Here is a 12,500-nt window from a genome sequence, read left to right as displayed (position 1 = left end):
TGCCCCAGTAAAGTAGCGGCTATTAGAGATTTCCCCAGGCCAGGTAACTCTAAGGAAGTAACTGGGTTCCTTGGGTTTGCTGGTTATTACCGTAAATTCATAAGAGGTTTTGGAGAGATAGCGAGATCCTTAGATGCTCTAAAGAAACAAAAAATAATAAATTTTGGAGGGGATAAAGAAAGGGTCTTTAACCATTTGAAAGCTGCCTTAACTAGCAATGAATTACTTGCATATCCTAGATTTGATCGCCCATTTTTAGTGAGAACAGATGCAAGTAGCGTAGCTATTGGTGGCGTAGTTTCTCAGTGAGATGATAAAGGCAGAGAGCGACTCATTTGTTTTGCTTCCCGGGTGTTAAAAGGGGCAGGAAAGAATTATAGTACATTCGATTGAGAGGCTTTGGCTATTCTTTTGGTTCTAGAGAGTCATCGGTTCTTTTTATTAGATCAGTCGATTGAGTTGCAAAGTGATCATCGACCCTTATAGGATTTGCATGATAGAAATTATTTAACATCTCGTCAAGCGAGATGGATTGAGAGATTGTTAGAGTCTAATATAAAGGGTTTTCACCACATAGAAGGTGAAATTAACAAGGTAGCTGATGCTCTCTCTAGAGGTGCAGTAATAGGAGTAACAACTAGGGTACAAAAGAGGATCGAAGAACGTAACCATAATATTGAAGACTCCCATCAAAATAGAGAAAATAGAGAACGGGATGGGAATTCTCCCGATGAGTGTTCAGAGAGAGAGAGAGAGAGAGAGAGAGAGAGAGAGAGAGAGAGAGAGAGAGAGAGAGAGAGCGAGAGAGAGAGAGGAGCTATGAAGATTAATATATGTGGGTGATCGAGGACGTGACCAGGGGTGTCCAGAATGAATGCCCTGATGAGGCAGGTTAGATTGACTGGGAGGCTGGGACATAAAAGAAGTCCGAGAGGGACAGAAAAAAGAGGAATGAATGGAAAGAGTGCGAGCAGTGATTAAAGGGGAATCGGAGAGTTATCCGTCATTTCTGAATGTGCCTCGTGAGAAATTTTTTATGGAAAATGAAATCTTATATTGTGCTTACGAGAAGAGGGGAGGGGAATTTTGTGCACAGGTAGTTCTCCCTCCCTCTTTAAATAATCAGGCTATCCACATTGTACATGCAAGTCTGTATGCAGGTCATTTAGGGATTGATAGAACCATAAGGAGGGCACGTGAATCCTTCTTTTGGTTAGGAATGAAAAAATCTATCGAGAATCACATAAAAGGTCGTCATGCTTATAACTGTTTCAAAGAACATAAAAACACTGTACCGGAAGCCAGAAAGTGGCCTGTGATGCCTATTAAATTTTATAGAGTGCATATGGATGTAATAGGACCATTTCCTAATGGTTTAACACAAGTATATATGTGTATTTGTGGATATATTTACTCGGTACACTCATACTTACGCAATGTTGGATAAATCGGCAAATTCATTAGGCCAGGCGCTGTGCTCTTTCATTACTAGGTTTGGTTGCCCGAAAAATTTGATAGGTGGTAATGGTCTCGAGTTTATAAATAAGGTGGTGAAATTGGTCATAGACTTGATGAAAATTGAACACTTTTCAGTGACCGCATTTAGGCCTTCAGCAAATAGATTAGTGGAATAGCATAATAGGGAAGCAGTGTGAATTTTACGTTATTTATTGGCTGATGAGATCCTTCATTGGCACGCCATGCTTCCTACAGCTGAGCTAGCTTTGAACATTGCATATAATGCTTCGCTCAGGGACACACCTTTCTTTTTAGTGTATAAACAGGATCCTGTGTTTCCATATACGGTACTCATTAATTCGCAACAATTGCCAAATGATTTAACTGAGCAATACCGTGGATATTTATCAAATCTATTGAGGAGAGTAATGAACACCACTGAAAGGCTTTTGAAAAGAGTTGATGAAAATCACAGCTCAAAGTATGATGGTCGATTCAAAACTGCACCGGTAAAAGTATTTGTGGGCGATCGTGTGTATTTGAAAGGATTACAACCTAGGAAACACAATCTAGAGCCAGCGTATATGGGTCCGTACCTAGTAAAGACGGTTAAATCTAATACAGTTGTGATGCAAAGCATTATTAATGGCGCAGTGTCTGAACATCATTAGGCACTAATACATGTGGTGCCTGAAAAGGTAGTTTTCAAAAGTGTTCCTCCTTACCCCTACATACGTGATATCCCTCGAGTTGATGAGTAGATTTTTTTTCATTTGCTGTTGTTGTTGTTTGAATAGATCTCATTTCTTCTTTTGACATGTTTTTAATAAACTTTATGATAACAATGTGTTCTTATGTTAATGCTAAATATATACGTAAAATGTTTGGGTAATTTTGCTGAGTTCCGAAATACGTATAACATTGCCGAGTGAACCTAAAAACAATCAGAGGTTAAATACGGTACGTCAAGTGAGATCCGTCAGGCGGATGCTGTATTATTCATGTATTTATGATTCCTGGTTGCTGGGGCTGGGGCGGTTCCCGAATGGCAAGGGTCTGTGGGATTAAAGTTCAACCTTGAGGATAGGCAGTGTTAGATATTGTGTAGATGTGAATACCTTATATATAATAAGATGAATGATTTTCTCGGGAAAACGGCTAGTGGCCATCGATTGAAAGTTGCAAGTGTTGTAGTGATTTAATTAAATGGCGAAACGATGGTGGTGTGTTGTGTTGCGAAACTGGAATGAAAGAATATCTATACCTACCCCTGTCCCGCCCAAGAAGCCAGAATTGCCCACAACCAGAGGGAGGTTATTGATGAGATTGTATAAAACTGATGTTATGAATTTTATTTTCACTTTGGGTATTCTGTATTTTAGTTGCAGAGTTCTTGGGAAGAAATGAGTGGAATAATTATATTGTATCAAGTATATTTTTACATGCAATATTTCATTTTTTTTATTTTTTTTTGTGGATGTGTTATTTTTTTGGTAATTTCTATTTATATATTTTTTGTTGCATTTCTGTTTAGTACATGTCATGCCTATTCCGGGTCGGAGTTTTCTCCATATATCATAAACTAGTGAGGGCGATTGTGCACCTCCTCCTATGGAAAAACTTTTTTACTTGAAATCATGCAATGATATACAAATTAATGGTGACAGGGTAAATTAAAGAAATCGTTTAATTTATATTTAATTACAACAGTCAAAATGAAATAGAAAATTTATAACTGAGTAAAATAAAATTTAATCCCTTTGCTTGAGAGAATCCTTGTCCTTTGTGCACTGTAACCCTTCCAAACCGTGCTATATTCTTGGAGAGATGACCTTACGCCAGACACCACTCCAGCACAACATGGTCACCACTGAATTTTTCCATAACCTGACAATACAATGAAATATCTATAATAGAGGTCATGGCCATCTATGGTTTAGACTAAGGCGTAAGCCTTAAATGTTTTTACTTAAATGTAAATATATAAAATGTAATAAGTTAGATAGCAAGACCGTAATATTCTTAGTATTTAGCTAAGTTTTAGGCTAGCCTGATACAAATTTAAAGTTATTTACTAGGATAAATGCCTAGCTTAAAATTTAGTATAAGGTTTTTCCAGTGCTTAGTCTACTTAGCCAACATATAAGCAAGCTCAATAGCCCAGTCTTAAAGTTTTTAGAAGTTTTTTAACGTTAATATATGAAAGAACTGAGTTACTCGTTAGCTTAACCTCTGATACTTAAACCTCGATGAGTTTTACAAAAGTTCACAAGAAAATAACACTTATAACAATTATCAAGTTCCTTCTAAATATCACGAACTATCAGGTAATATTTTATAGGACGTGCAAGTTAGGTTAATGAACCGACTAAGTTCATATATAAGCAATTTGAAAATCGACTGAAACACGCGTAAATGTAACTCGATTCTTACCTCCAAACTGCTAAAAACCCGTCTCCTTTCTCTCCCCAAATCCTTCGGTAGTTTTGTTGAATTTCGCCTTCATTGTCAATAGTAGCTGTCCTCGGCAAACTTCTTAATAGTAAATCTTCATATTAATTATACCATTAAACTCTGTCATCCATGAAGACTATAAGCAGGTTATGGAAAAACTTTTTTACTTGAAATCATGCAATGATATACAAATTAATGGTGACAGGGTAAATTAAAGAAATCGTTTAATTTATATTTAATTACAACAGTCAAAATGAAATAGAAAATTTATAACTGAGTAAAATAAAATTTAATCCCTTTGCTTGAGAGAATCCTTGTCCTTTGTGCACTGTAACCCTTCCAAACCGTGCTATATTCTTGGAGAGATGACCTTACGCCAGACACCACTCCAGCACAACATGGTCACCACTGAATTTTTCCATAACCTGACAATACAATGAAATATCTATAATAGAGGTCATGGCCATCTATGGTTTAGACTAAGGCGTAAGCCTTAAATGTTTTTACTTAAATGTAAATATATAAAATGTAATAAGTTAGATAGCAAGACCGTAATATTCTTAGTATTTAGCTAAGTTTTAGGCTAGCCTGATACAAATTTAAAGTTATTTACTAGGATAAATGCCTAGCTTAAAATTTAGTATAAGGTTTTTCCAGTGCTTAGTCTACTTAGCCAACATATAAGCAAGCTCAATAGCCCAGTCTTAAAGTTTTTAGAAGTTTTTTAACGTTAATATATGAAAGAACTGAGTTACTCGTTAGCTTAACCTCTGATACTTAAACCTCGATGAGTTTTACAAAAGTTCACAAGAAAATAACACTTATAACAATTATCAAGTTCCTTCTAAATATCACGAACTATCAGGTAATATTTTATAGGACGTGCAAGTTAGGTTAATGAACCGACTAAGTTCATATATAAGCAATTTGAAAATCGACTGAAACACGCGTAAATGTAACTCGATTCTTACCTCCAAACTGCTAAAAACCCGTCTCCTTTCTCTCCCCAAATCCTTCGGTAGTTTTGTTGAATTTCGCCTTCATTGTCAATAGTAGCTGTCCTCGGCAAACTTCTTAATAGTAAATCTTCATATTAATTATACCATTAAACTCTGTCATCCATGAAGACTATAAGCAGATCGGCTGATACACAAAAAAACATGTAGGAGTGTTCAACAACAGGTCCTGTCGTTCTGGTCTTCGAGTCACAACTGCTATTCTGCGTTTTGGCAGTTATATCGTCACCTCTTCTTCGAGACATTATATGGTCGCCTCTGCTAAACTTTGTTATTTCGTTTATAGCTTTGGGTTTGAAAAGGTTAATCAAGAAAACATTTATCATGAATCAGCCAAATTAACTTTATGAACATGAACTTTAGCCACAATAAAGTAATAATAGTAAATCTAAATAGCTAATTACAACTTGGTGATTACGATTCATGAGAAGTAGAAGGAACTCAAAACATAAACTCCTAAATCCCATGCTTAACAAGAAACAAAATATTTTAAAAGGTATCCGGGAGTTTATGTAAATAAAAGAGAAATAACATACTGTCAAGTAAACAATAAATGTGAAATATATCTTTGATATATTTTGTATACTCCCAGCAACAATTTGATTAAAGTTTACTAAGTTTAATCAAAGAAACCATTTGTTCAACTTTTACTCACTCCCAGCAACAATTTCATTACACACTCTTTATAGCCCATGTGTATCTTACCCCCAAAGAATATGGTAATATACATAACCATGTAAGCCTATTATACTAGGCCCTCTTGAACCAAGAGTTCTGTGTTTCTCATAGATTCAAGTGCAGCGGCCCGTTTACTTCTCTCTCTGACTTTTAATTGATCAATAGGTAATTCAGTTTCAATTTCAACAACAGTATGAAATCCTTCTTTAGGAAGAAGCAAAATGAGTGAATCTGTTGTGCTGTACACAACTTCACGAGACTTACCCTTAAGCACACGAGCTGCTTTTACTTCCCCTAGGTGATTTACTTCTGTCTTCTTTACTATACCAAGTGGATAAGTACTTGGTTTGCTTGCGTCCTCTTTTAACAGAACAATATCTCCAACAGCCAAGGTTTTATGATTAACAGGTCTGTAACGATCCCTTTTATCTACTGCTTGATTAATGAGAGTTGCAAGAAACTCTGAATGATATGCCTCAACTAGTCTGTTTCTAGCTTGTCTAAGCTTATAGTAATTATCCTTAACATCATCAATAGCACTACTACCAGGCACCCAATTGGTGTCATCTGAAGAAGAATTCTGCAACTCGGGAATAATGTTCACTGATACCAGATCATAGCCTTTAAGTAAACACTCAGGAGTTATTGGTTTTTCTACATTATCAATACAAGCATCTCTCAGACTATCCTTAAAAGCAATTGGTCTTTTGTTAATAAGATGGACAGTTTGACAAATAAGGAAGTAAAAATCTTGATAATCAAGCACAGTGTTCTTAATAGAACTAAAAATTAGCTTTTTCACCATTTTTACACAGCTTTCAACTAGCGAACCCAAAGAACTATTACCTTTGGCATAATGCTCGAACTTCAGGGGCTTAATGTCATTTTCTTCAAAGAAGGCATGCGTTTCAAAATCGTTGAGAAAGGTTCCAATGATTCTACTACCAGCAGTGAGCTGGGATCCCAAATCAGATATGCAAAATTCCGGGATGCCAAACTCATATATGTGTAGTTGGAAGGCCTTGAGAAAGTCTCGAGTATCAGCAGATAAACATATCTTCAAGTTGATGGCACGACTCCACAAACATGTCACGCATAATAACCAAATTTTCTTCCTTTCACCATTCCATATTACTGTATAAGGACCAATGTAATCTATGAAAATATACCTGTATGGAATAGGTGGTGGATTGCTCCGAAAATCCCTATAGGCACTCTGATTTGCTTTGATTGGTCTCTCATTAAGCCTTCTACAAGTTATACATTCTCTAAGTACCTTCTTTACTGTGGAATAAAAGTGGATTATCCAAAATTGCTTACGTAACTGAGCCAAGATCGAATACACACCAGCGTGTCCTAGACTAACATGCATATCACGAATAAGCAATTTAGTTAGCAAACTATGCTTAGGTAACAGCACAGGAAAGAAAATCTGTTCGTTTCTTCCGAATTTACTCCGGATTCTTAGCAAAGTGTCTTTGCTCTGGAAAATATTCATTTGAGTTACCAAATTGGGAATGTTTCTTTTTAATGTATGACTTTTCTTGAAGAATTCGCAAACTTCTGGGAAGTTATTTTCCTGTTCTTTACCTATTATCTGCCTACATGCTAAAGCATAAAGATTTTTCTCCTTGACACAATTTCCCCAATGAATGTCGATTCCTTTATTTGTTAGTTTTTCTCTGATGTTCTTGATGAATTTCAATACCATCCTATGAACAGTTGCTAGCTTATGGAAACTGGAAAACTTAGTCAGGGGTATCAAGTGTTCAATGCTATTGATGTCTTTGTTATTTTCTTTACTTTCAGAATCTGTTGAGACAGTGATTAAGGAAGTATCTTCCCTTTCAGGGCCGGGTACTTCATCTCTCTTTTCAAGGGGGTTTGGCACCTTGAAACTAAACTGAACCTCATCTTTATGAAGTTTCTTAAGAAACTCGGGTCCACCATGATACGCAGTCTTCTGAAGTCTCCTGTATGAGACACATCTACTAATATAATCTGCAGGATTATCATATGCATTCACAAATGAAAATGTTATTGGGAAAACTTGGCACAAGTCACCTATAGCTTTCAACCTATTTTGAATAAAAACTCCTTTCTTCTGAAATTTATCATACTTATATGTATAAGAGTAAAGCCAATTAAGAGCAACCATACTGTCTGAATATATCGCCATGCTCACAATTTTGATTGGAGTAACTACTGATTGACCAGCAAGTTCTTGAAATAAACTGATTAGTGTCTCTGTGGCTAGTCCCAAAGCTTGAAATTCAATTACAGGAATGGTTTTCTTCTCTAACTGTTTGTTAACGACCCTGCTCTTGGCGGTCAAAAAACTTGTATTACCATTGAAGACATTTACAATATACACCACAGTTCCATAAATATCCTTACTTGCATCTGAAAATGCTACTAGTTTATAGGTACCATCTCTCCTACCCAGGAATCTAGGAATTACTACTTTAGGAGTAGAATTCACCTGTTTTCCAATAAGTGTCCATTCCCTTTTTAATGTTTCTGAGAGAGGGCTATCCCATGTGATAGTCTTGTCTTCTTGAAGCCTTTTAAGAAACAGCCTGGCCCTGTTCAAGATTGGTCCATAGATATTAAATATATCATAGATACTATTCAATGTTGACAAAATTGACCTCTTTGTGCTAGCTTGCGTATCAAGGAAAATCTTACCAGGGCCTAGTGTGTCTGCTTCCCTATCCCAAACCATGCCGAGCAACTTTACCTCTTTGGGCGTTTCACTATCATAATCTCGGTCAATTATTTCTTGCAGTTCTGCATCGTTTGTTACGAATTGTTGCAATTCAAATTTGTATGGTCCAAAGATATTAGGGAGACAGTAGTACGCTTCATATAAGGCCTTGGCAGAGTTACACGAATATGACCCATTGTCCATGTAAATGGTATTATACAGCGATTTCTTTAAGTTAACCATTTCCTCGTTGTCACTCTCAACATCCAATATCAAGATTTTGAACAAAGCTAGCATGAGATGACAAGGGCTAGGCCTTAGGCCAAAACTTAAACGCTTGTTCCTATAGCCCACAACAGTAAAGTCACCCTTAAGAATATTTCGATACCATAAAAACAACAATCTATTCTGATCCTCTTCCTTGAGTCCTATCATCAAAAATGCCTTTTTCAAGTCAAAACAAATCAGATGGGTGTCAAATCTCTGCATAATCAGAGAAGTTGCAATTTTGTGATTCAGACAAGGGCCTGGAAGCATACACTGATTGTGACTATAAGTGCTCTTCGCAGATTTGTTTTTCTCACATAAGTTAGACAGAAACACGACTCGACACTTGGTCGTGTCTCTGGCCATTTTGAACACAGGCATATGAGGCAAGAAACTAGCTTCTGGATGTTCATTTATAAAAGAATTAATATCTTCAATTTTCTCTATGATTCCCATATTTTGTTGCTCTTTAAATACATCATTAACCATCTTTAAATGCTCAGGTTTATTCTTCATACGTGTTAAGTTAGACTTTAGTATCATCCGGGATAAATTGAAGTTCTTCGCTAACAAATGGGATATCTTGTTGTTCCACATCAGTGGCATTACTAGTCTACCTTCTTCATCTCGTTCTGTACTATCAAGAACATACTTTACTAGCTTTTTATTGGTTTCTGTGTCATCTTTAGATAGCTGGGATTTTTCATAGTCCAGATATTCGATGCATTGCTTTTCAAGCATTTCTTCTGTAGCCTTAATCAATTCAGACTGCTTTAGCTTACCCTTCTTGTTAAAAATAGCATAGGTTGAATTAGTGTTGGCTTCTTGAACTTTGATACTCGCCGGTGATCTGTTGGAAATCAAGTCAACATCGTCATCTCGAAGTTCAGACTGAGAGACTGCCAAAAAGCTATGTCTATCGAGGAATTGTAATTGTCTATTAGTCTGGGCAGCTTCCCCTTCCATACAAAGTGTGTCTCCTTGAGTGCAAACCGCAGTATGTGAACTATTTCCAATATTAATGTTAGGTAAATAATCCAAGTTTTTCATCATTCTGTTAATATTACCTGTGAGCATGACACCAACTGGAGTGTCAAGATACACAGAGGGATTGCTTAATCCAAACTTGTGTGTAGTTAGCGACAGCAAAAAGTCAGCATCATTTCCCAAGATAAGACCAATGTTACCAACAGTGTCCACACTACCACTAAGAAACTTATCTGCTAAAATGTAATGTCTATCTTGAAATTCTTTAACAATGACATTTAAGCCCTCCAGTTTCAACTCTATATCAATACTGGGTACAACAACTGCTTCGATGGAATGCCATTCCCTACCTAACTTGAGAGGTACATTAACAATATCAGTTACAAGGTCCCTAGTAGAATTAAAACCATGAATAGTCATATAGACGTTTTTTGCTAGGACAGGGAACTTATGGTTTACATGCTTATTACAAATAAAATTTCTCTGGCTACCACAATCTCGTAAAACTCGAACCACATTATTTTCTTCAGCCACAGAACATGTAAAAGTTGGTAAAATTGCAGCACCACCAGTAACATTTTGATGAATTTCAGCTAATGTGAGGCTATTTAAAGTATGCTTCGGTTCTGGCTTTTTCCCACTAGTATGCATAGAGGTTTCAGTGGATTCAGTATTACTAGAATCAGAAGCTTTAGTACTGGAACTATTAAGCCTCTCCTTAGCAACACACAGGTATGTAAAATGCCATCCACTGCAATTTCTACACCTTTGGGTAAACTTGAATTTACACTGACGAGTCACATGATTATGATAGCCACACCTAACACAAGCATTCAGCTCTTTAAGTTTCTCTACTTTCATTTTAGGATTCGCAAAAACTGGGCAATTTACTAGCAAATGTGCGGTATCTTGCTTACCATCCTTTGTACATAGGATACATGACTTATATTTAGGGCTAACACTAACTTTGGTTGCGAAAGTTGTGCTTGATTCTATATTCTTAGTCCTAGTTTTCTCCTTTTGCTCAACATTTCTTTCATTCGTTCTGTTATACCTCTCAACAGCCTCAAATATGTTACTTTCAATTTCACTTAATGAGGGTTTGCTTTCATTTGTTATCTGAATTAGTAAAGATTGAAAGCGATCATTAAGACCATGCCATATGAAGTACTGGAGAACATCGTCAACTTTGACGTCAAGCTTTTTGAATGCATTCATAATAGTTTTCATCGAGGCTACAAAGGCATATGGATCACCTGATAAAGTTAACTTCAATTCTACAAGTTTCTTAATTGCATCATATTTTTGTGTTAATGGAGTTGCAAATGCTTGCAATAATAATTTCTTTGCCTCGTCATATGACTGGTTATCAATATCAAGAGAATCCACAAGTGCCTTTGGAGACTTTGACAACTGATTTCGTAGATACATAAACTTTAAGTGATTTGACCAATTTTGTTTGTCAGTCAATTTTTCAAATTCATAAAAGAACTTTACTAAACACTGACCCTTGGTGTTGTCATATTCAGGTAAAGGAACTTGAGGCATCCTTAACTCATTCTTAAGGTTAACTACCGGGGTAGGTGTGGTTACAGTTTCTAAACTAGAAGCCTGTTGCCTTTGTAAACTTAACAAAGCCGACATTATCTTTTTCTGGTAGTCTTCATCTGTGTTAATCTTTTGTTCAATGGAGCTTTCGTCTTCCTTATCTATGACATAGTTCAATATTTCCTGGTCTAACCCTAAAAGTTCTTTTTCTAACTGTTCAAGTCTGTGAATATACAAAAGTCTATCTTGTTCAGACAATCCTTCGAGATTCGATTGAACTGTATTATATATCTTTGTTACTCTTTGCCGAGCGTAAGAACGCCGTTTCTTCAATATATCCTCAGACATGTTAATAATTCTACAAAGTTAATCTAATACCAAACCTAGATAAACACAAATCAAAGTTTCTAGCAATAACGAATATTTATCCGTGTTACAAAAGACATATATTCACTTCAATAAAAATATTCAAATACCGAGCACAAATTTGATGCTTTCACAACATATACCAATAAGCCTATATCAAATATGAAAAATAAAGAAGCCGAGGACAGCCCCACCCACAATAAAAGGCTTACAACACAAAGGACAGGGAGGATAAGGATTGCACGAATCCTGTCACGGTCGCCATATGGAAAAACTTTTTTACTTGAAATCATGCAATGATATACAAATTAATGGTGACAGGGTAAATTAAAGAAATCGTTTAATTTATATTTAATTACAACAGTCAAAATGAAATAGAAAATTTATAACTGAGTAAAATAAAATTTAATCCCTTTGCTTGAGAGAATCCTTGTCCTTTGTGCACTGTAACCCTTCCAAACCGTGCTATATTCTTGGAGAGATGACCTTACGCCAGACACCACTCCAGCACAACATGGTCACCACTGAATTTTTCCATAACCTGACAATACAATGAAATATCTATAATAGAGGTCATGGCCATCTATGGTTTAGACTAAGGCGTAAGCCTTAAATGTTTTTACTTAAATGTAAATATATAAAATGTAATAAGTTAGATAGCAAGACCGTAATATTCTTAGTATTTAGCTAAGTTTTAGGCTAGCCTGATACAAATTTAAAGTTATTTACTAGGATAAATGCCTAGCTTAAAATTTAGTATAAGGTTTTTCCAGTGCTTAGTCTACTTAGCCAACATATAAGCAAGCTCAATAGCCCAGTCTTAAAGTTTTTAGAAGTTTTTTAACGTTAATATATGAAAGAACTGAGTTACTCGTTAGCTTAACCTCTGATACTTAAACCTCGATGAGTTTTACAAAAGTTCACAAGAAAATAACACTTATAACAATTATCAAGTTCCTTCTAAATATCACGAACTATCAGGTAATATTTTATAGGACGTGCAAGTTAGGTTAATGAAC

At 35.9% G+C, this 12,500-nt stretch overlaps 1 protein-coding gene across 1 annotated transcript in view; it reads right to left on the bottom strand.

Moving 5' to 3' along the window:
- Nucleotides 1-3,101: 3,101 nt before the first annotated feature.
- The window catches only part of LOC137651711 (uncharacterized), a 9,953-nt gene continuing 554 nt past the window's right edge, over nucleotides 3,102-12,500 (bottom strand). The window contains exons 2-4 of the mRNA XM_068384931.1: nucleotides 4,884-12,022; nucleotides 3,892-4,337; nucleotides 3,102-3,345 (exon numbers count right to left, since the gene is read on the bottom strand). Coding sequence (XP_068241032.1) covers nucleotides 5,674-11,463 — 5,790 coding nt within the window. The 5' untranslated portion in view covers nucleotides 11,464-12,022 and the 3' untranslated portion in view covers nucleotides 3,102-3,345; nucleotides 3,892-4,337; nucleotides 4,884-5,673. The remainder of the gene's footprint in view (nucleotides 3,346-3,891; nucleotides 4,338-4,883; nucleotides 12,023-12,500) is intronic.

Source organism: Palaemon carinicauda, chromosome 13 (assembly GCF_036898095.1).
Source record: "Palaemon carinicauda isolate YSFRI2023 chromosome 13, ASM3689809v2, whole genome shotgun sequence".
Classification (NCBI taxonomy): Eukaryota; Metazoa; Arthropoda; class Malacostraca; order Decapoda; family Palaemonidae; genus Palaemon; species Palaemon carinicauda.
The sequence above is the reverse complement of the archived record's forward strand: the minus strand, read 5'-3'. Positions and strand labels throughout refer to the sequence as shown.